This window comes from Anolis carolinensis, chromosome 4, assembly GCF_035594765.1.
Source record: "Anolis carolinensis isolate JA03-04 chromosome 4, rAnoCar3.1.pri, whole genome shotgun sequence".
In the NCBI taxonomy this organism is placed as follows: Eukaryota; Metazoa; Chordata; class Lepidosauria; order Squamata; family Dactyloidae; genus Anolis; species Anolis carolinensis.
The window spans coordinates 237215513-237240339 of record NC_085844.1 but is presented as its reverse complement, the minus strand read 5'-3'; the positions used below and the strand labels follow the sequence as shown (position 1 = coordinate 237240339).

General features: G+C 41.4%; 1 protein-coding gene across 1 annotated transcript in view; it reads right to left on the bottom strand.

Annotated features, from left to right (window-relative positions):
- Positions 1-23923, bottom strand: part of edn3 (endothelin 3) — an 83498-nt gene extending 59575 nt beyond the window's left edge. The window contains exons 1-2 of the mRNA XM_062978993.1: positions 23491-23923; positions 19598-19847 (exon numbers count right to left, since the gene is read on the bottom strand). Coding sequence (XP_062835063.1) covers positions 19598-19847; positions 23491-23542 — 302 coding nt within the window. The 5' untranslated portion in view covers positions 23543-23923. The remainder of the gene's footprint in view (positions 1-19597; positions 19848-23490) is intronic.
- Positions 23924-24827: the final 904 nt, after the last annotated feature.

Sequence of the window (24827 nt, the reverse complement as noted above, 5' to 3'; positions counted from 1 at the left end):
CACTACAACCTACTGGTAAGTCCAAAATTCTATATGCTAAACCCAATGCAACAGCATTATACCAGCTATGCATAATATTAAGACATTTGCAGGAGATGAAAAACAGAGCGAAGTTACACACCTCCCTGTCTTTAGCACATTTATCAAAAGAGGTGTGACTAAAGCAAATACACTAGAGCAGCATTTCTCAACCTAGGAGTCGGGAGCCCTGGAGAGGTTACGAGTGGGGTATCAGAGGGGTCACCAAAGACCATCAGAAAACACATATTTCTGATGGTTTTAGGAACCCCTTTGGCAGAGAAGGCTGAAGATCTCTCCGCCTGTCCTTCTCTTCCTTTTTGGAAACAGACGCCAAATCCTCCCACCAAAAGCCCTCCTGCTGTGACTGGCCGGCCTCTCAGTGGCCATATAGGTAGTGTGCCAAGTTTGGTCCAGATCCGTCGTCAGCTGAGTTCAGTGCTCTTTGGATATGGGTGAACTACAACTCCCATATGCCAGGGAGTTCACCCCCTAACACTGTCTGTGTTCACAGTTGGCCACAGTGGATCTGTGTGCCCAGTTTGGTTCAGATCCATGATCACTAGGGGTCACAGGGTTCTTTGGGTGAAGGAGAACTACAATTACCATCACGTTGGGTCAGTTCCCCCCCCCCCTCAAAAAAAAAGCCCCACCAGTATTCAAAGTTGGTCATATTGGGTATTTGTGCCAAGTTTGGTCCAGATCCATCAGTTGGGTGCACATTGCACTGTCAATGTAGGTGAACTATAACTCCCAAACTCTGAGGTCAGTCCCTTCAAAACCCCACCAGTATTCAAAGTTTGGCATATTGGGTATGTGTGGCAAGTTTACTAGTTCCATCACCAGTTTGGTACAGAGTGCTCTCTGAGTGTTGGTGAACTAGAACTCCCAGAATTCAAAAACAGATAACGGAACAGTACCAATTAGACTAATTCTCCTTTTAAAGTCATCCAGGTCATCAGCCACAAATATAGTCTGTAGTAAAAGAAAAAAAACCCAACCAATATCCATGTTTAAAAGTACTCCTTTTTATCAAACCTGAATCTGCCATTTAATTCAGTAAATGCTTTCAGGTTGTTAATCCAGGTTGAGTGCCCCTTTCCTGAAATGTTTTGGATCAGAAACGTTTTGATTTTTGAATATTGCTGTTGTTGTTAATGGTGGTTTTGGAATACTTCTATACTTCTGAGTTATCTTGAAGATGAGATCAAAGTCTAACAAAATACACACACACACACACAGCAACACTATGCCCAGCACCTTCTTTATCAGCATCTCCATCCTGTATCTAAGTATTTTAGCAATCACATATGTATTGTATTAAAAGCTCAGTCTAATTTAGCAACACATATGCTTTAACATTCAAAAATAAAGCACAAAATTATCTAAGTGCAAGGCAGCGATCAACAAGATCTGAGATCTTGTACAGTGGGTCTTCCATATCCATAGGCTCCAGATTCATGATTTCCAGTGACCGAAGATCATCACATACTATGCATAAAATGGTGGTAATGTGGATGTGGATGAGTTAAAGCATCCACATGGATGTCGCTTTCATTTAATAATATGGGACCAATCATGTGCCTTTTTTGGCATCCACCAGGGATCCCAGAGAACCCCTGCAAATCTAGAGAACCTAATGTATTTTAATGCACACACATGTAGTATACATGTGCAACTAAGATCATAGAACATATTCATGCATTCATTTCTCAAGAGCCTGCAGAGAAAGAGTTGGTTTTCCAGTTGTTTTTATGCAAAAGTAGCACTAATATGTAATGTTCCCATGTGAGAAGAGGCCGTTAAAATTCAAATAAGCTGTCACTTAGGAGGAAATGTTTTTTTAAAATACAGATAGTCACATTATGTTAATTTTGGCACATTTTCTAAACTCAATGACACTGTTGTGTTAGTGCTAAGATTGGAAACAATGTCTCTATCATGGAGTATTTCTTGACCCTGATACAAATTCTAATACATCTCCATAAAAGAAATTTGTGTGTGCATGGGTGACACACCTACATACGGCAAAACCCAAAAATGACACAAACACAGGGCTGAAATATAAACTTGGCCACAACTCGTTTATTGATTACAAGAACAAGGGCTGGCAGTCATACCTGAGTCTTGGATCATGGATCGAGCAGCCCACTGCTGCCCGATACCGCTATCCATGCTGGGGTGCTACTGGAACCATACCGGGCCAACTTTACCACCGCACCCCAGGTGACCACCGGATGCTCCCCCCTCCTATCAATGAGGGGGGACAGAGTAAGCAAGACAGATCCAGTGCCCATGCCACACGTCAAAGTTGTGACAAAACAGATAACTGAAAAACAAACATAATAAATATGCAGGGTGAATGGGATGGAACAGCAAGAAAGCAGGCCAGATGCCTGCTCCAGCCCTACAGGGCTTTAAAGGGGCTGCCAGGGCCGACCCACGCCAGGCCTGGCCAGGCGGTGGGAAGTTTTCCTGCCACGCAGGAGGCTTATGGAAGGAAGATGCCCCCTGCCAGTGTCATGATGGGCCAGAGGGCACCCGATACCGCAATGGCCCTTGCTCGGTAATTCGGGAAATGCATTAAATCCAGGATGGGTCAACCTAATGGCAATCGGAATATGGTAATTTTGCTTCACTGCATCATATTCATTGCATCAGGCTTTGCTCCATCAAAAAAGGGGGGATATGTTATTATTCAAATAAGTTTATACAGGTTGAGATCCCCAAAAGGTATTTCAGTGGCCAAATGACACATTTTTGGCACATTTTATCCTAGCTTTTTTATTTGCTTGCTTGTGTTAAAATAACAAAGTACTGTGTGGCAAGTAACAGGTTTAGGGAAATTATTGTTTATTGTTCAAGTAGCAATGCCACAGAATGCCTACATTATAGATCTAGTTCTATTTGGATTGTTCTACAAAACCTGACTTTGGAAAACTAAAATGCCCCATCCTAGCGAAAGAGAGTATACAGTGCAACTTCACTGCTAATAGCTTTCTATTTCTGGACAGTTTCCACAGAACGGAACATATGTTCATCATATGTGCCGTAATAGCACTCTCACATCTGAATTATATGTCAAAAGAAGAAAGGGGCCACACATAACAACTCACAGTTAATCTAGCTTCACCTGGTAAGTATTTTCCAAAGAAAAGTTGCTGCCATATATTAAAAATCATTGTCAAAAAGAGTTCTGAACAAACTCTAAGCCTTTAGGTCTGCCAATTCAAGGACCATCCCAGGCTCTGATGTTTACTTGTTATGCATGAAACACCAACCACAATTGCTCACAGCTTACCTTTTATATATATATATGTAACATATTACCCAGTTTAGATGTTAAGGCAAAAATCTCAGATAAAAGAGCTGATGCCTGTGAATTGATGGGATTATTCCTTCTCACTCACTATATGAATATGGGCTAAGGAACATTTAATCTAGTTTACTTGATCATTGCCAGATGGTGGTTTCAGAGCAAAGTAGATGGTAAACCCTGGTGCTACAATGATGGGAAGAAGTGATGTAAATACATAGATACCCATCATCCAATTATGTCTGCAAGATGGAGCAACAATTCCATTAAGCCATGCAAACTATAGCACCCTCCTGATCTACAAGCTGAGCTGGAGATATACACACACAGCACTTTTCTCTAGTCCAGATCTGAACCCAATAAAACTGGAAACTTTCCCCAATTTGGAAATGACCCATGAAAACTAAAAACTAACGACAAGATCCTGAGATCTGGCAACCCTATAAGTCATTCCCGTATTCCAAACTCATAGACCTGAATCTTGCTGTTAGTCCCTAATGAAGGTGGTCTACTGAATCAGTTGTTGGGTGGTAAGTCAGCATTTAAATCTCACCAGTGCAATGGCTCTGCTCTAGACAACATTGGATTTAACTCAAAGATGGATCTAGACCTATCTTCTGTGGGCGGAAAAGGGCCAAAATAAACAATGTTCACTAAACTTTCCCCTTCTTGCTCCTCCATCCAACCATGTATCCCACTCATCAAATTCCCCACTCTTCAGTATAATACACTTGGGATGAAGGATATGTAATCAGGAGGAGATAAAGAGGATTATTTTCATCAGCCCTGCTCAATATGGATCTAGCTCTTAATTCAAAGCAGCTCTAAAATTTGCATTAGATTAAAAAGACCTCAGCATTCTGATTCATAACTAGCAAACCAGTATGCCAACAAAATGTTCTAGTTCCTTGGTTTTGTCTCTTAGATGTTCTTTCTGGAAGAAACAATGGAATTTAAAATGGAAATATATTATTCGGTTTTCAAAAGTAATTTCACACATTAAATGTTGAGGTACATTTGTACTATTTAATTGTTTTTTAAATGTTTGTATTTGCTTTCTTTTAAATTGTGACCAAAGCGTAGGATTGTTAGCCGCCTTGAGTCCACATAGAGACAAAGGCAGGGTATAAATAAAGTAAATTTTAAAAAAAAAAATTTGGCCTTCCATCGATTCTGCATTTATGGATTCAAACATCATTGACTTGAAAATATTTTTTTATAAAATTCAAAAAAGCAAACATTGTTTTTGTCATGTTATATAAGAGACACCATTTTACTATATCATTACACTTGAGCATACAGGCACTTTGGTATCCACAGGTTGTCGTGGAACCAAACCCAGTGGACACTGAGGGTTTGATATGTATAGTAAAACCACATGCCCAATAGAAGTAGATACATACACATTATTGCACAGGTACAATTTTGCACCTGTACAACACTATTATACCAGATTCATATTTCCTTAACCATCACATCTCGGGCTGTGGCGCAGGCTGGAGAGCAGCTGCAATGAATCACTGCAATGAATCATTCTGACCAGGAGGTCATGAGTTCGAGGCCCGCTCGGAGCCTATGTTTGTTTGTCTTTGTTCTATGTTAAAAGGCACTGAATGTTTGCCTATATGTGTAATATGATCCACCCTGAGTCCCCTTCGGGCTGAGAAGGGCAGAATATAAATGCTGTAAAATAAATAAATAAATAGTTCCAGCCTTTAAAAATTGGAGATTTATAATTTAGAGAGATAACCAGAATTTTCTACTACAGAGAAATAGTGCATTGCTCCAAACTGCAGTTCCCAAGGTGCCTTAAAACAATCAGTCCCTTGGCTTAGAGTAGTTTCATGTCTATAGGTCAGAGGGCTGCATTAGACTTCTCTAGCAAATAATCCTTAGTATCTCACTAAACTACAAATTCCAAGAGGTTTTAAGATGAAACTAAGACAATCAAAAAGGTATGAAACTGTTACAGCACAGTACTGTCCATATACCCTGGGACAGAAATGGTTGCTGTAGTTTTGTGTTAGGTGCGTCTGGTGAAGAGCTACTGAACAAGTCTGCTGAAGAACTGCAGCAAACAAGTAGGGTAAGCAAGGGTAGGAATCATGTATCCCTCCAATATCATACCATTGGCTATGCTGGTTGGAGCTTATGGAAGAGGCAGTATAACAGCAACTGCACAGTGAGCCATCAGGAATAAGAGTCACATCAGTATTGCATCATATTTCTCAACACTGTACTATCTATCCAGCCAAAACCTCCAGTGAGGCATGGAAGCAGAATTCACACCAAGCTTAGAGATTTCGATAAAAATGTTCTTCGGTGCCATTGTAGCTCTTCACACATACACACTTTGGGAAATTAGATGATTTATATCCTCTGACATAAAAATGCCACAGTGAAAATACATATGGAGTGCATATTGCAGCCGGATAGTAATATTATTTTCAAGACCTTTTTAAAGGGCTAACATCTGCAGCTGCCTTGTGAAGTTGCTTGCTATTACACAGGAGTTTTTAATTGGAAATGTATGTCTATATAGAATTATAGAACTGTACAATCTTGGACGGGTTCCCATAAAGAATCAAGTCCAGCTTTCTGCTCAAGGCAAGATCTCCAGCTAGAGAATCTCCCAGATGGTAGCCTCTTTTTGAAGATGTCCACAAAAGGAGACCTCAACACCTTTCAGCAAATGGTTCCACTCCAACCTGCTCTCGAGGTCAATGTTCTTTTCAGTGTTCACTCACAATCTGCTTTCTTCTAACTTAAAACCAATAGTCCTAAGCCTACTCTCTGAAGAAGCAGAGAACAAGCTAGCAACCAGGTCACCTGTCAATCTTCTCTTTGCCAAGTTTAACATGCCCACCTCATAGGTTTTGTTCTCCGTGCTTCTTAACATCCACACTGCCCTTTTCTGAACTTGCTCCAGCTTGTCTGTATTCCCCTTAAAATCAGGCACCCAGAGCAGAGAGCACTACTTCAGATGAGGCTTGATTGGCGCAGAATATAGGGGGACTGTTTCTTCCTCAGCTTAAGAAATTATACAGACTAAGGCTGGATCTATACTGCCCTATATCCCAGGATCTGATCCCAGATTATCTGCTTTGAACTGGATTATATGAGTATACTGCCAGATAATCTGGGATCAGATCCTGGGATATAGGGCAGTGTGGAAGGGGTCTAAGATGACATTTGCCTTCTTTGTTTGCAGTAGTATCCTGCAGGCTAATCATCAACAATAATCCCAAGGTTATTTTCACATCTAGTGCTGCTGAGTCAAATATCCACCATCCTATATGTTTACTTTTGGGGTTTTTTGTGACTGGAGTATACAATTTTCATTTCTGTCCGTTGAATTTCATTGTATTAATTTCAACCCTGTTCTCTAGTTTATCAAGATCCCTTTAAGTTCTGCTTATACCTTTCAGTGTAGTAGCTACCCCTTGCAGTTTTGAAATGTCTCTGAATCTGAGAAGAACTCTCTTCTCCCGATTATCTAAATCAGGGGTCTCCAAACTAAGGCCCGGGGGCCAGATGCGGCCCTCCAAGGTCATTTACCTGGCCCCCGCCCTCAGTTTTATAATATATTTTTATATCATTTTAAATAATATAATATATTATATATACATATAATATTGATAAAATATTATAATGTTATACTATATAATATTAATAATACCATATAATAATATTAATTATATGATATATATTACATATAATATTACAGTATAGTGGTATAGTTCAATATAGTAATATATAATGCTAATATTGTGCTATGCTACTAATATAATATATTGTATGTACATACAGCTGCTCTGAGTCCCCTTCGGGGTGAGAAGGGCGGGATATAAATGTAATAAATAAATGTAGTAAATGAATAAGTAAATAATTTTGGACTTAGGCTCGCCCAAAGTCTGAAATGACTTGAAGGCACACAACAACAACAATCCTAATTAACCTGACTATATCATTGGCCAGAAGCAGGCCCACACTTCCCATTGAAATCCTGATAGGTTTATGTTGGTTACAATTGTTTTCATTTTTAAACATTGTATTGTTCTTTCATTGTTGTTGTTGCTGTTTTGCACTACAAATAAGACATGTGCAGTGTGCATAGGAATTTGTTCGGGTTTTTTTCCAAATGATAATTCGGCCCCTCCACAGTCTGAAGGATTGTGGACCGGCCCTTTGCTTTAAAAGTTTGAGGACCCCTGATCTAAATCTTCAGTAAAAACATTGAAGAGTGCCCGCTCCAGGACAAAACCCTGTGGCATTCCATTCAAGACCTCCTTCCAATTTGAAGCACAGCCACTGATGACCCTGGTCTCCAGAGTCATATGACCTCTTCACATGTGCTGCAGGAATCACCATGGATCATGGCAATTCCAGTGGTGCATGTCTGGTGGCGTGGGGAATGCCCCTCATCACCCAACTTACCCATGAATGCATCTCCCCTCTCCCCATTTACCCCCACTGATCGAAGACAACATGGGAAGCCTCCCATATTGCCGCCATGGCAGCATGTGCTGGTTTGCCTTTTCCATTAAAAGTTGCAGTGCAACATATAATAGGACCCGATGGGCTCTGTCTTGACAGAGAAGGCGAACCAGCACATGCCGCTGATTTCGTCCCCATGTGATAAGGTTAATAGTCCAATGCTCAAACCATTGCACCACATTGGCTGTCAACCCAGAGTGAATGTGAATTTGCAAGAAAACTGATCCTAGTAAGTTAATTCATGACTAAGCAATGAAGATTTTTTTAAAAAGATAAAATAAATTGGCTTAATAGCCAATTGGCAGCCCCATTATTTATCAGAATAAAACATTCATGAAAATTACAAGTAATCCCTTATTAATGACCCAAATGTTCCAAAATAGTAAATGAAGTTACTGAACTCTTTGACTGGGTGTTTTGTTTTTGTTTTGTTTTTTGTTTTTTTTGGTTTTTTTGGAAATGAGAACTATGTAACATTAACTTGAAGGTAAAACTTTTTTCATGGTTGATGACTGCATGTATGGGATGAGGGAAGGTTGGCTTTTTTTTGTGGGGAGGGGACATGTTACAAGTTTTCACCAGGAGTTTATAGTTACTGTAATTCAGAAGTATGCTGAAGCCCTTCATGCAAATTTTTAAAGAGATTTGAAATATTTGATTGCAGAAGCTCAATATTATCATCTTTGAGCTGTAGTTGCACATATTATGAATAAAAGAAAATCACTTGAATATGCACTCTTCTTTCCTGTTTTTAGGAGCTAAAGCTACTTCATGTATATATTTTTAAGAGATTGTAACCTAAACATTGTGCTACCATTGCAAATAAAAAGAGACAGAAAAACAAGACTTTCTGTGCATGCTCAATGACACATATTACTATTACTTCACATATCCTAACAAGCTTTCCAAGGGCAGCATCTGTTGCAAAGCAATTCTAATTCAATTCTAATTGAATTATACAAATTAATTGAAAGGCATCAAAAAAATCAAACTTAAATTTCCATTACAACAACGAGAATTCTAGTCCTTCTTTTCACATTAAAAATGTTTGTTTTCCCTGTTGACTTGTATGCTATTTTTCCATGTTGTGCTCAAAGTGGCTTACAGTTTCAAAAAATGTACATAATATAGGAAATTATCAAGATAGTTCCCAAGACAAAACTATTTTCAAATATTCACATAAAGAAATCAAACAAAGAAATGTGCACTGGGCCAGAGCTTAGAAAGTCCCTTTTTAAAGCATACTAAAGCATCGATTAAATAAGCAGTGGGTCCAAAAGCATTTTCTCATCATGATTGCATTGCAGTTGGCCTCAACACATCATTATCTTCGTTTTTGTGATGAATTATCCAAGTCCTATGTTAAAATTAAACAATCAAGGAATACTCCCTAATATAGCATGATGTTGGAAATAACAGCAGAAAGCACCCCTTACAGATGGCCATCCAGCCTCAGCTTAAAAGCCTCCAGAGAAGGAAATTTGACCACAGGTCAAGGTAGCATATTCCACTAATGAACAGACCTTACTATTAGGAGGTTTTCCCTAATGTTTATGTGGTCTTTTCCTGTCGTTTGAATCTTGGTGTCTGGAGCAACAATCAGACATGCTCAGCTCCCCTTTAACCTGCTGCCTTTAGCCCTGATCCACCACCCAGCAATGCATAGCCGAGAAGTGACAGGAGGTGGGATGCCTTTGTGGAGCTTGGTAATACATCTCCTCATCCAGGATCTCAGCCATTATTTAGTTCACAAAATTGACAGGCATGTTTATTACTATTTTTGTTTTACTTCAAATGCATCCTTTAATTAATTGCTCCCTGGCTGTCTGAAACAAATAAATGACTGCCTTTAGGCAACCCGCTGTTTTCCCGTGCCACAGTAACAGCAACATTCAATATTTATACAGAACTTTAAAGTATTTTGCATACACTTATATCAGAAATCCTTTGATGTAAGTGAGCTTGTGGTGGAAGCAACATCTAAGCTTGGCACAACTTGGTTCAAAATGCATTCCCTTGGCCACTCTAATATGTTTAACTTGTGAAGTCGTGCACTCAACTGCCATAACAAGCACCCTGGAACAGACTTTTCACGTAAAATGCTTTCCACATACAATCTGGAAACCTATTTTTCTTATCTGTGATGAATTATGTCTTGTGTTTCCAGCCAAAGCATACCACAGACTATCACTGAAGGATCAACAAATATCTGGAGATATCTCTGGTACAATTCTATGGTCAACTTCCAGCAGAACTTCTGGTGTAAACTGACCATAAAATCATGCTAGATGCCTAGAGAAGACACTTCTCTGGGAATTGGTAGGTCCTCCAGAGTGATTTTATGGTATTCAAAGCTTAGCTGCCAATCATTGCTGCTGTTTTTTATAAGGTTATCAGAGTGAAATCTGGAAAGGACTCTTATACCTATAATTAAAAGGCTCCCATCTCTTTTGTGTGGAAGAGGGAATTTCAGCAGGTGTTATTTATTACCTGGTTGCATGGCAAACAATACCTGCTGAAATCTCGTCTTCTATATAACCATCAAAGGTACGGGAGCCACCTTCAGAATATAGTAGCCCTATTCATTAATTAGGGAGAGAGGGATTAAGACCATAAAGAAGCAGTCAACTTTAGCTCAGCTGAGGAGGAAAAATTAGATCAGGTTCTCAAATGCATCCACTTCTTCACTCAGTAGCTCTGAGGATCCAGATACCTTTGGTCTGAATTGCTTCACCTCTTGTAAGAATCAGCATGGCTGAGTGTGGGTGACCATGTGAATATAAACGTCAGAGAACATACTTCTCTGCCGTGTCCAAAAGAGATGCACATATTTGCTGAAGTTAGATACTCAAAAATTACTAACAGCCAGTGTCTCCATAGGTAATATGGTCACAGAGAGCTTCTTTCCTCCACCCCACACTCCAACATGACTATGTACTCCCACAACATTTCCCCATAAATAAAGGGATGAAAGGAAGGATTCTGTGGTCCTACTTGTCAGCCAGAGGTCTCACAACCACAGAACTGTGTGTCTTTGGGTGGAATTTGGGTTTCGTTTTATGTTGTTCCATCTCAATAATCTCAATCTTAGAGCAGCTTTGAGGATCTTTCTCCTGAAAGTTGGAATGAATCTTCAAACTAATAGCAGAAGTATGCTGGCTGCAAACGAACAAATGAGTCTCAGGCTACAAGGGAAACAGGGCCAAGGGAACATGAGGCTTGGTTTGCCTTTATATAAGGACACTATTAAAATAGCCTCTCTCTTTTTTGCTGTCTTCAAAAACTCTTTTTTTAAAACAAAGCAACTGTGAGAAAACTTAAAATGACAGACCCAACCATCCAGGTAGAGAACTTTGCAATGTCCATTCTCAAAAGTCTGGCTTTACATTGCTGTATATCCAACCACAGTTGGCTCCTTCCTCCTCCACCTAAATAACTACAAAAAGGGCAGAAACAACATGGTTTCTTCCTTAACATCTTTATTATTATAGCAAGGAGATACAATATTGTCTTCAACACACTGGAAACATTGTACCTACTGAAGATGAATGGGATTTTTTTCAATTCATTTTCAAAAACTTATAAAATGCCCAAGGAGCCCCCGGTGGCTCAACAGATTAAACCATTGAGCTGTTGAACTTGTTGACCAAAAGGTCGGTGGTTCAAAAAAGTGGAGCGGGGTGAGCTCCTTCTGTTAGCCCCAGCTTCTGCCAACCTAGCAGTTTGAAAACATGCAAATGTGAGTAGATCAATAAGTACTACTCCGGCAGGAAGGTAACGGCACTCCATCAAGTAATGCTGGCTACATAACCTTGGAGATGTCTACAGACAACACTGGCTCTTCGGCTTAGAAATGGAGATGAGCACCAACTCTCAGAGTCGGACACGACTAGACTAAATGTCAGGGGAAAACCTTCACCTTTACCCATCAAATGCACAGATTGGTCCACCATCACTTAGGGATGGTGGATATTGCACTGCAGAGCTGCCGATGAACACACACACACAAACACACCAGCCTTTTAGCAAACAGGGAATAGGAAGTGGCAAGGAAACAAGCTGGTTGCGTTCCTGAATCACAAGTAACACACATAGATAACATAACCCTCCCAGGACCTCCTAAGAATGGCCACCACTTTCTGCATTCAGCTGGAGAAATTATTTATTTATTTATTCATTTATATCCCACTTTTCTCCTGTGGGTGGGATTTAAAGCGGCATACAACATATAAAATGCATACAAATACATCCGACCGCAATACATAATCAGATTAAAACATCATATCTTAATATAAAAAACCCAATTAACATATCAAATAAAACAATTTTAAAAACAGGCAGCAAGCACCATTTACAGATATCCATAACCTCCGGCCACTGAAGTTATTTGTTAGGTATTATCAAATTATTTATCCAACTGGCAGTGCCTATTATTGTTCATCTGGGAAGGCTTGGCTCCACAGAAAGGTTTTAATTTGCGAATGAAAGGCCAGCAAGGAGGGGGATGATCATACCTCATTAGGTACACAGTCAAACATTGCCTGGCCAACCTAGAACTCAATGGACACAGGGAGTGCCCGATAACAGGGAAGGAAATTAAGTAGATAAAGATCAGTGCAGATGGAGGGGCTGGATGCTTGTAAATGCAATAACCATCAAGTACATGTACCTGCATGTCTCACTAACAGAATTTCAATGGACAGCATTAGGAAACCATAAAAGAACATACAACTGCATGCGTCATTAGCAGGATTCCAAGTGACAATTTAGTATGTAAGCTTAAGGAAATCACCATCCTACTGGAGGTTATGAGAGGTGGGGCAGATTGCTGCATGGGTGGAGGCCACTCAATGTTTATGATGAAGAGAAAAGTGAGCTCCTACCGCTCACTTGCAATTTCGGGTTCCAGGCAAGTGGTTAATTATTAAGGCTCTTTAAGGTTACAGGAGTGAAAGTTCGCAGCCCCACTTACTTGACAGAAAAACACTCATGAAAAAGAGTTCTTCAGATATAGAAGGCTCACAGAAGCACTGGGAAGAAAGATAAAGTAGAATCTTCAGGAACACACTAGCTTTCTGGAATATCTATATTCAAAGGGATCTTGGAGCACCTTCCAGACAAAGTGAGAGAACTAACTGAAAAAGTAACTTAGAGCAAATCTACACTTTAGAACTAATGTAGTTTGATACCATTTTAACTGCCATGGTTCAATACTACGGAATAATGGGAGTTGTCTTTGTATAAGGTCTTTTGCCTTCTCTGCCAAAGAGTGCTTCACCAAACTACAACTTCCATGATTCCATAGCATTGAACCATGGCAGTTAAAGTGGTGTCAAACTGCATTAATTCTGCAGTGCAGAGTCAATCTTTGTTTACAAAGCTTATACTACCAGTTTTCTTTGCACATGGTAGCTTTCTGCCACGGATGGAAAGAATGCTGTCTGTTATCCGTTTACTGGCCACAAAAGGAAGGATTACAGAGCAATGAGTTTCCTCCTGAGAGTCTAACATCCTAAAGTAATTATTCTACATTGCTAGATGCATATGTTTTCTGTAAGAAAAAAACATTTTCCGCACACACAAAAAGAATCTCTCCTCATAAAGAACACTTTTAAACATAAAACCACATATGTATTGGAGGCTGTTGTATGTTTTCCGGGCTGTATGGCCATGTTCTAGAACATGACCATACAGCCCGGAAAACATACAACAACCCTGTGATCCCAGCCATGAAAGCCTTTGAAAACACATATATGTATTTATGCACACAAAAATGTGGATTTCTGCAAAGAATCCATGAAACACTTGCGGTGTTCAGATGTGAGGAGAATACAGTGACAAAAATAGATCTCATGAGAAGATGGAATGACCAAGGACATACATCTCCACTTTCCATACAGAGAGCGCAATGCAATATGTGCACAAAGAAGTCTTATACTCTGTTATTCTTATCTTCTCAAAACCACTGTAAAAACCAGAGAAACTGACTCTCCCTAAGGCCTTTCACACATATGGAGAATATAGCACCAGATAAGAAAAGCAAATATTTGCATTGCTAAGGCTAGAAAGAATTCCCACACTAGTCATCTTGATTACCTATACTGCTCAAAGTCTGCCTCCTAAACCAGCTGATGTACATGGTCCGTCATAGGGATTCTTTTACCCATTCGTTCCTTGTAGGTTTCCCTCTAGTGTGCTCATCTTATCTGATTCTGCTACTTGCTTTTGGCACACTCCACCTGGATGAGGCAATGTGGGCTGTGTCTACACAGGTACACACACCCCAGACAACTATGTACATCTGTACAGAAGCACAACGTTCAAAGTCAAAGTATCAACAAAGTCCGTACAACATCAACACAAACACCCGTATTTACTCGAGTATGATGCATCATCAGTTATAATGTGTACCTTGGTGCATGTTGCAAAAAAAAGATTTGTTATCAAATGTAATGCGTGGTTTCCCCTTGCCTATTGCTCATTTTGCTGCCAGTCTTGGAACGGCCAACAGGTAAGGGAAAGTTGTGCCCTTCAGTCAGGCCGAGGATGGTGACATTGCCTGTCTCAGTCTGACAGACGGATGACATCTTCCCAACTAAGCCTTCATTCAGTACGCCTCAAAAACCTGCTGGGAGGTTTTGAAGGAATCATGAATGGGACCAGTTGGGAAGACTGGCTTCCCTGGAGGGGCACAGGTGAGCTTACATGCATGATCCTAATGTGCCATCAAATTTAATGCACACCTCATTTTTGGCTATGTAACTTAACCAAAAAAGGTGAGCAATAGATACGAGTAAATATGGGAACCAGGGATGGAAAGGGTGGATGACGTTATTTGAAAAATAGGTTTTGAAATAAAAAAACAAGTTTTTCAAACATTTTCAAGAATCTTGGACTTCTGAAAACCTTCACAGCTGAAACTTAATTAGGTGCAAAAACACACACAGCTGCTTTGAACAGAAAACAGCATTTTTGCACAGGACATGCCGTTTCTTATTGAGAAAGAAAGAAAAAAGTGTGAATTTGTGAATAGAAAATGTCCTGAATTGCAAATAGGCTTTCAAAACTATAAAATTGGCCAACACACATTTTGGTGCCTCAAATGTTAGCCCTGTTTCTGGGTATATTTGATCAGCTGGTTCCGAAAAATGGCACTAGCTTTCCCCTATCGGCTCTAGTTTTTTGAGATATAGCCATATACCAGTCATCGTCTGCTCACCCATAGAAAACAATGATACGCATATCTAAGAAATTAGAGTTAATGTGGTCTATCCAATGCAATTTTCTGCATCGGCATCCCAAATAACCCCAGGAACAGGCCTAAAAACCAAGACATCAAGAAAAAATGTACAGTAGAGTCTCACTTATCCAACGTTCTGGATTATCCAACGCATTTTTGTAGTCAATGTTTTCAATATAACGTGATATTTTGGTGCTAAATTCGTAAATACAGTAATTACTACATAGCATTACTGCGAATTGAACTACCTTTTCTGTCAAATTTGTTGTATAACATGATGTTTTGGTGCTTAATTTGTAAAATCATAACCTAATTTGATGTTTAATAAGCTTTTCCTTAATCTCTCCTTATTATCCAACATATTCGCTTATCCAACGTTCTGCCGGCCCGTTTACATTGGATAAGCGAGACTCTACTGTATTGGGCTGTGTAATTTTTGAAGACATTCCCTCCCTTGAGAAGAAAACAAATGAAAAATTAAATTCATACAAGGAGATGGGAGCTGAAGTTACTTTTTGGACTACAGTTCCTGCTATTCCCAAAATTTGGCAACTGTGCTACAAAAAGTAACTTCCCCAATTTAACTACATTGAACTTGGATGTTTGAGTATACAGTGCCATATAACGCAGTTCAACACAGTTAAATGCATTCTGCATCTACATTTTACGGCAATACAGATGAGACCTGAGTTTGCAGAACACACCAAAGAATAGATGCATGGGAATTAGTGCAATATCTTATTCCCGTTTCAGTCCTCTGGAATAATAGCCGGTTCCCGATTCAGTATTCTAATGCTGATTAAAGTATGCACTCCACAACGGACTGTACATTGAAAAAATGTGTGTGGGGAGGATGGAAGATGATTCACAGTCCCATTTGCCATATAACCAACTATAGTTATTAGCCTGAGTGTGAGATATATCTACATTCAAATGTTACATTTGCAGATACATGTTTAATATGTGATGGCTGAGGTTCTAGATGGATCTGGTTAAGTATAAAGTTTCACCAGTCAGAACTCAACTGTTTCTCTCTGCTTCTGAAACTAACAGGTGAACATTGACTCCCATATTGCCAAAAGGACACCCTCCATGTACAAACAAGGAATTGGCAGGCTTTGTGGAAATTCAATATTTGCAGAATTGCTAAAGGGAAACAACACATGTAGATTGTCATTAAAAGAACCTCACCATTACATTCCAGTACTAGTCACAAATCCCTGGGCAAAAACGTGCATTTAGAGGCACTTTCCTCCTCAGTTTGTAGCAAAAGTTAACCTGCCACCATGAGACTGCACCTGGTTCTTAGAATTTGCAAGTAATTTGTTAGTATAACAATTATTATTTGTAGCAGATTTCCTTTGAAGGGCAGTAGGGTATGGATGACAAACATGTTGGCTTTTGAGAACAACTCAGCAATGTACACACCATGCATTTTTCACACAACGGAGCATGCAAGTGGCCACCGCTGCATCTACCTCTTCAAACATTTATAAACCAGGTGTATACTAAAGGACTTGACAGCTTCTTTCTCATTGCTAATACAGGCCATTGACAGCAGTATGTATCACTGGCAACTCATATGGCTTAAGAAAAGCAGGAAAAGTGTTGGGAGGAAGAAAAAAAGTGGAGAAAGTTTTCAAAAGGACAAGAGAGAAAAGCTTTAGAGAACTACTCTATATAGGAGACATGGGCAAACTTTGGCTCCCCAGGTGTTTTGGACTTCAACTCCCACAATTCCTAAGAGCCTCAGGCCATTCCTAAGCCTGTTATATACTCATGAAGAAGTTTAGACATTTTAGCCAAAAAAAACAACCAAAAAACTAGGTTGACTTATCCACAGGTAATTGTGAGTACTGTACCTAATTCCTATTGAATAAAGAACCACTCCCTTCTCTGAGTACAGCCAAAAAAGGGCAAGAGCTTAGTTTGTCCCTGGAGAACCTGAAAGAATCACCCAATACACTCTACACCAGGGGTCCCCAAACGTTTAAAACAGGGAGCCAGTTCACGATCCTTCAGACTGTTGGAGGGCCGGACTATAGTTGGCCACCAAGCAATAATAATAATAATAATAAAACAAAAACAACAACAACGATAATAATATCAAAGAGGGTTGGAAGAGACCCGTTGGGCCATTGAGTCCAATCCCCTTCTGCCTCTGTGCACCAAAAGCACAAGCAAAGCACCCCTGACAGATGGCCACCCAGCCTCAATGTTAAGAAGAAGGAGGAGGAGGAGGAGGAGGAGGAGGACGAGGAGGGTTGTAAGAGAAGAAGAGACCCCTTGGGTCATTTAGTCCAACCCGCTTCTGCCCTTGTGCCGTGGGGGCCGGATAAATAGCTTCGATGGGCCACATCCGGCCCCCGGGCCTTAGTTTGGGGACCCCTGCTCTACACTCTCCATGGTGGTGTCACTTCTGGCTTTTTGGAATGGCTGGAAATGACAGTGACAACCGCCAGGGACGGCTGGCTCCCCGAGGCAGCATTGGTGCTATCTCCTCTCTGGGAATGATCCTCCACTTATCCAAAGGTTATATCAAAATCCATAATTTTTGCCCCAAAACCTGCCTTTGAATTATACGTGAAGTTGACTTATACATGAGTATATACTGTTAGAGGCACTAGCGAGTGGTTTTAAGGAGGCATACTCAATTTTTGAAAAAATACTCCAAGAAGATAAAAAGTGGCCAAACATCCCCACAACAATTTTAAAAATTTAATAATTACAGAATGACATTAAAAATGAGTGACAAAATTAAATTGCAACACCAGAAGTAATAACAGTCATTAAAAAGCCAGCAGTCATGTTGCAAATTCGGTTTCTGCTAGTGAACCTTGGGGTTCTAGCCAAAAGGAAACTTAATCTTGCCAGCCTTATGTCTGCTTGTCGCTGCCTTATAACTAGAAAACTGTATTCATATGCCTATTCTGCTACTGAACATACCGCACTTTGATAGAGCTCAGAACTGCCTCATTTTTCCCTACAAAATATTACTACAGGAATTTACATCTGTTTGCCCTCAGATGCTTAAATGAGACATGTTTTTAAAAAGTGTTTAAATTATAAGTTTTAAGAAAGTGTTGAAATAATAAGAAATAATGTTGAAATGATAATAATAATTGATCATACAATATTTTCTTATTCGTCACAAGTGCATTATTATTCTAGATCTGATGAACTGCGCATCAAGGACAGCTTTAACCATGCAGAGACGTGGCTGCACTGCAACAATATTACACAGAAGGATAGAGGAATAACTAAGTTTCCCACTTGTACATTTCTCCCTGCTCTTTCTGACTGTTTCATAACACAAAAAATAGAATAGAATAAAATAAATAAAAATAAGACAAATACAGTAGAGTCTCACTTATCCAACATAAACGGGCTGGCAGAATGTTGGATAAGCGAATATGTTGGATAATAAGGAGGCATTAAGGAAAAGCCTATTAAACATCAAATTAGGTTATTATTTTACAAATGAAACACCAAAACATCATGTTAGACAACAAATTTGGCAGAAAAAGTAGTTCAACACGCAGTAATGCTATGTAGTAATTACTGTATTTATGAATTTAGCACCAAAATATCACGATATATTGAAAACATTGACTACAAAAATGCGTTGGATAATCCAGAACGTTGGATAAGCGAGTGTTGGATAAGTGAGACTCTACTGTATCAATAATGTAGAACAGTGGAACAGAGAAAATAGCTGAACATACCCTTTGGACACATAAAATCGGGAACCCACTGCAAACACCTCAAAGATTCACCTAAGCAAGTACAGTAGAGTCTCACTTATCCAACACTTGCTTATCCAATGTTCTGGATTATCCAATGCATTTTTGTAGACAATGTTTTCAATACATCATGATATCTCGGTACTAAATTCGTAAATACAGTAATTACTACATAGCATTACCATGTATTGAACTACTTTTTCTGTCAAATTGTTGTATAACATGATGTTTTGGTGCTTAATTTGTAAAATCATAACCTAATTTGATGTTTAATAGGCTTTTCCTTAATGCCTCCTTATTATCCAACATATTCGCATATCCAACATTCTGCCGACCCGTTTATGTTGGATAAGTGAGACTCTACTGTACTTTGTTTCCAGTGGTAGCCAACTGTTTCCAGAAAGCAATCAAATCAACCCTGTAACTGTTTCTCCTTCTATTCTGTGATAAATTGTGTCTGAACATTGGTCCATGTTATTATGTTCAATGACCCACTCAGCCATGGAAACCTACTAAGAAACTTTGGAGCAGTCAAACACACTCAGCCCTTAAAAAACCCAATACGAGTCACCCTAGGGTCACCATAGATCATAAACAACCTGAAGGCACACAACTACAGCAAAAAACAAACGTCAATCATAGAAGATCAAAGCACTTTCAAAGCTGGAAAGAGGTTCTGCTATTTCCTTTGGATGGGATTCGACCCAAGCAACGCCTTCCCCTGCTCCACTGAACTTAACACTGGCCACTTTTCTCAACCAAGAACAACATCTCCGCACTCACTCTGGGGTGTTGATCCAGATGATGTCCAAGTGGCAGTAGTATACACACTCCTTATCCTTGTAGGTGTAGCAAGTGCAGCGTTTGGGTCGGCGGTGCACTTCCGCCGGGCCAGCTTCTGTCACCGAGAGTAGCCTTCTTGCCGTTGTTGCCTCGCTTTCTTTGCCAACTCTCTCCTGCAGCCCTGGTGACCTCAGCCCACTGCCGTTGCCGCTGGGAGGCAGCAGGGGTCGAGAGACGGGCAACAAGAAGCCTAAAGGTCAAGGAGGGAAAGACACTGAGTCAGAAAGGGGCAGCTCCGGATGAAAATGGGCCACATCTGGGGAGAAATTCAAAGACAGACCACCTGCCTTTTGGAGTATGACCCCACCACTTTGAAGCTCATGATCCTCAGCATGTGGACTTGAAAATAAATTGTGCATCTGTGCACTTAACATATAGAGTGACAGCCTCAACAGATAACAAATCAGGAGCTGTCAACCTATTTAACAATGGCAATAGTTAATCAAAGAATCAGCAAGGGGAGGAAATAAGCAAACGAGACAGCTTATCTACACAAGAAAAACTGCAACCATATTTTTAAGTGCATCAGTGAAGCAACACACCAGCATCTTCTTCTCTGAGACACTGCACCCTATAATACCTGTGTGCAACTTTTACACTGTGCCAAATGTGACATCTTTATTGGGCTTAATATTGTGGGGCTTTTTTACATCGTTAAAGTGCTTAAAATCATTCCAAAGCTAATCCCCATATCTGGTAAAGGACAATGTCCCAATATCACATTCTAACCAATATCAAGCTTGGGGGGGGGGGGGTTACTTTTTCTAGAGACACAATCTTTTGCCAGAGATTATACTTGGACAAGAGTCATTCCTGAATATCACAGCCAAGTATTAAAAAATTGATTCGCTTCTGTTCAGCCCTGAAAATACCAAACTCCACTAAAAGACACTTGTCTAATAAGATGTCTCAAAAATGTCCTAAGTTTTATTGTATTTTGACTGACACTATTTCATGGACTACAAAAAACTCTATGGAGATTTTTATTTAAGATAAATAACCATTGCAGCCCAATATGTTAACAATTTTTTTCACCAAAGTATTTTTTAAGACAGGAGATGCACATTTTTCAGAAATGACATGCCTGAACTAAGGTTTTGTTGTTCTTATCTTACTCTCTACTGTACAAAAATTTGTTTTTCACACATAATGCAATTTAAGTAATTGCATTATTAAAAGCAAAGCAGTAGACTTTCTGGATCTACCAGCATTTTTCACAACACTGACCAAGAAAGTTGGATAGACTTCAGTCTTGTGAAATATACCATTGTTGTTGCTTCACCACCCTGAAGTCCACTAAGAGAAGCTAGATCCAAAGTAATGGCTCAAGAAGATCGTTGTCGAGCATCATAGGCCAATGGCATGCACAAAACTGTCTTGCAGGGCTGCTATTCTGCACCACATCCAAACTGAAAAATCCTCACAGATGCATAAAATCAATTTCTGGTTCCACCACCACCACCCCACCCCAAGTGTTCCCACTGGGTTGTTTATTCTTTGTTCCTTTCTGGAATCACTAGCTGAGAATAAGCAACCAGCGTGGATCTATCGGAAACTAGAGATCACCCACTATTTGATTGATATATTGATTGAGTGATCAATTTAAATCCCAATCTTAACCCAGTTGATTTTCATTAATCCCGTAATGATGCAGCAGGTTAAATCGCTGAGCTGTTGAATTTGCTGACCGAAAGGTTGGCGGTTCGAATCTGGGGAGTAGGGTGAGCTCCTGCTATTAGCTCCAGCTTTTGCCAACCTAGCAGTTCAAAAACATGCAAATGTGGGTAGATCAATAGGTACTGCTCTAGTAAGAAGGCAATGGCACTCCATGCAGTCATGCCAGCCACATGACCTTAGAGGTGTCTACAGACAATGCCGGCTCTTCAACTTAGACTCCCAGGCAAGTGCATTTAAGCAGATCTTGGGAAGGATACTTTTTTAAACCAGGGCGGCTACAATTTTAACCAGGAATGGGGATCTTAAAACTGTTAAATCTATGGTGGAGTCTTGTGGCACCTTAAAAACAAACACACTTAGGTTTTCCCAGATGGCAATTCTGACCTTGTCAGATGCATGGAGTGGCCAAGTGGGCCACAATCGTTGGGAGTTGTAATCCAAAATAGGAAAATGTCAGGCTTTGCATGGAAATCTGCAGATATTCACTTGCCTTGAAGCTACTGGCATGGCATGCAATTGGTGCTATGTCTCTGCCAGACTACTCTTTAGGGCTGCCCTTCAAGTTCCCTGTGCAAAATGCATCAAGTTAGACTAGGCAGGGGCAAACTTTGGCCCTCTGGGTGTTTTGGACTTCAACTCCCACAATTCCTAACAGCCTACTGTTAGGAATTGTGGGAGTTGAAGTCCAAAACACCCAGAGGGCCAAAGTTTGCCCATACGTGAGATAGATCTTCAAGACTCAGGGGCTTTTTCATGGGACAAGCAGGGTAGCAAAGACAGCATGCAAGAGGAGGCATCTGCATTTTCCTTTGGGGTGTTGCAAGGGGATATTTGGATTCTCCTCCTGAAGATGCAAAGCACCTCAAAACTGAGGCTGAATAAAATCCCAGATTATCTGTGTTGAACTGGAATATATGACAGTATGGACTCAGATATCCCAGTTCAAAGCAGGTATTGTAGGATTTTCTGCTTGATATTTTGGGTTATACGGCTGTGTGGAAGAGCCCTGGGTTTATCTCTGTCCAAAGCTAGACAATGTGGATCGAATTCCTGAATTCCTACAGCACCTGGGATTGGTTGTCCACCTCCCATCCATGCAGATACTGTGGGATTTTTGCTTGATTTTCTGGGTTATATAGCTGTGTGGAATGGAGCCCCGGTGGCACAGTGTGTTAAAGCGCTGAGCTGCTGAACTTGCAGACCGAAAGGTCGCAGGTTCGAAACCCGGGAGCTGAGTAAGCACCCGCTGTTAGCTCCAGCTTCTGCCAACCTAGCAGTTCGAAAGCATGCCAATGTGAGTAGATCAATAGGTACTGCTCTGGTGGGAAGGTAACGGCGCTCCATGCAGTCATGCCGACCACATGACCTGGAGATGTCTATGGACAACGCTGGCTCTTCGGCTTAGAAATGGAGATGAGCACCTACCCCCAGAGTTGGTCATGACTGGACTTAACGTCAGGGGAAACCTTTACCTTTAATCTGCGTTGAACTGGAATATATGACAGTATGGACTCAGATATCCCAGTTCAAAGCACATATTGTAGGATTTTCTGCTTGATATTTTGGGTTATATGGCTGTGTTGGAGGAGCCCTGAGTTTATCTCTGTCCAAAGCTAAACAATGTGGATCCAATTCCCGAATTCCTACAGCACCTGGGATTGGTTGTCCACCTCCCATCCATGCAGATATTGTGGGATTTTTTGCTTGATATTCTGGGTTATATGGCTGTGTGGAAAGGCCCTGAGTTTATCTCTGTCCAAAGCTAAACAATGTGGATACAATTCCCGAATTCCTACAGCACCTGGGATTGGTTGTCCACCTCCCATCCATGCAGATACTGTGGGATTTTCTGCCTTGATATTCTGTGCAGAAAGTTCCTGTGTTTATCTCTGTCCCAAAGCTACACAATGTGGATAAAATTCCTGAATTCCTACAGCACCTGGGATTGGTTGTCCCATCCTAGCACTACCCAGGGCCGGCCCTGCTTAGCTCCCAAATGTACTCTGAACCTGGTGCCTTGAGGGCTGGATTTCCTCCCATTCTGGGGGAATTCGCTGGGAGATCCACGTGTTCCCAGTCACAGAAATCCCACTCCGCCCAAAGGGATCCCTCTGTACCCGCGAACCCAGCCCAACGGGCCTCCTTTCCCCCTTTACCTGTGCTGGAGAAAATGGAAAGTCCAACAAACAGCAGAAATCCCGGCTCCATGAACTCCAAATGGCCTCCTCCACCTTGATTGAGGCAAAACCCGTCCACTCGAGAAGGAACAAAACTCTGCAGTTTGCAAAATTACTCCGGGCGTCTGGAAGGCGCTAATAACGTCGTTGTTGCTGTTGCTGGTGGAGCTTTAGTCCTGGAGGAGGAAGGGGCGCAGGCTCAGCACCGGGTCCATGCCTCGCTTTAGCCTCGCTGCGTCTGCTCTTGCACAGAGCTAAATCCGTTATCGCTTGGCTCTCCCATGGTGTCCCAGGTGGACCGGGAGGAAGGAAGGAGCCGGAGGAGAAAGGCGCCGCTTGGGAAAGGCGGGCAGGAGCCGAGCAAGGCGAGGCGACTCCGGCCAAGTCGAGCCATCCCTCGCCGGGGGTCTTAATGGGAGGGGAGGGGGTCCCTGCGGGGAGGAGGAGGAGGCGTGGCAGACAACACGGTCCTGGCCCCCATTGGCTCCCCACCCACTTTGGATTTGCATATCGAGGTAAAGAGAGGCAGCGATTGGCTCGTAGGTGACTGCTGGGAAGGGAGCGGGGAGTGAGGGAGGGTCCAGGTTCCACGAGGGTCTCCCCGCGGACTCTTGCCTTTCCTTTCATTGGTCAGAGCGGGGCTGCCTCCTTTTTCAGGAGAGGGATTGTTCGTCTATTGCAGGCATGGGCCAACTTGGGCCCTCCAGGGGTTTTGGACTCCAACTCCCACCATTCCTAACAGTCTGTAGACCAAGCATGGGCCAACTTGGGCCCTCCAGGGGTTTTGGACTCCAACTCCCACCATTCCTAACAGTCGGTAGACCAGGCATGGGCCAACTTGGGCTCTCCAGGGGTTTTGGACTCCAACTCCAACAATTCCTAACAGTCGGTAGACCAGGCATGGGCCAACTTGGGCCCTCCAGGGGTTTTGGACTCCAACTCCCACCATTCCTAACAGCCGGTAGACCAAGCATGGGCCAACTTGGGCTCTCCAGGGGTTTTGGACTCCAACTCCAACAATTCCTAACAGTCGGTAGACCAGGCATGGGCCAACTTGGGCCCTCCAGGGGTTTTGGACTCCAACTCCAACAATTCCTAACAGTCGGTAGACCAGGCATGGGCCAACTTGGGCCCTCCAGGGGTTTTGGACTCCAACTCCAACAATTCCTAACAGTCGGTAGACCAGGCATGGGCCAACTTGGGCCCTCCAGGGGTTTTGGACTCCAACTCCCACCATTCCTAACAGTCGGTAGACTAGGCATGGGCCAACTTGGGCCCTCCAGGGGTTTTGGACTCCAACTCCCACCATTCCTAAC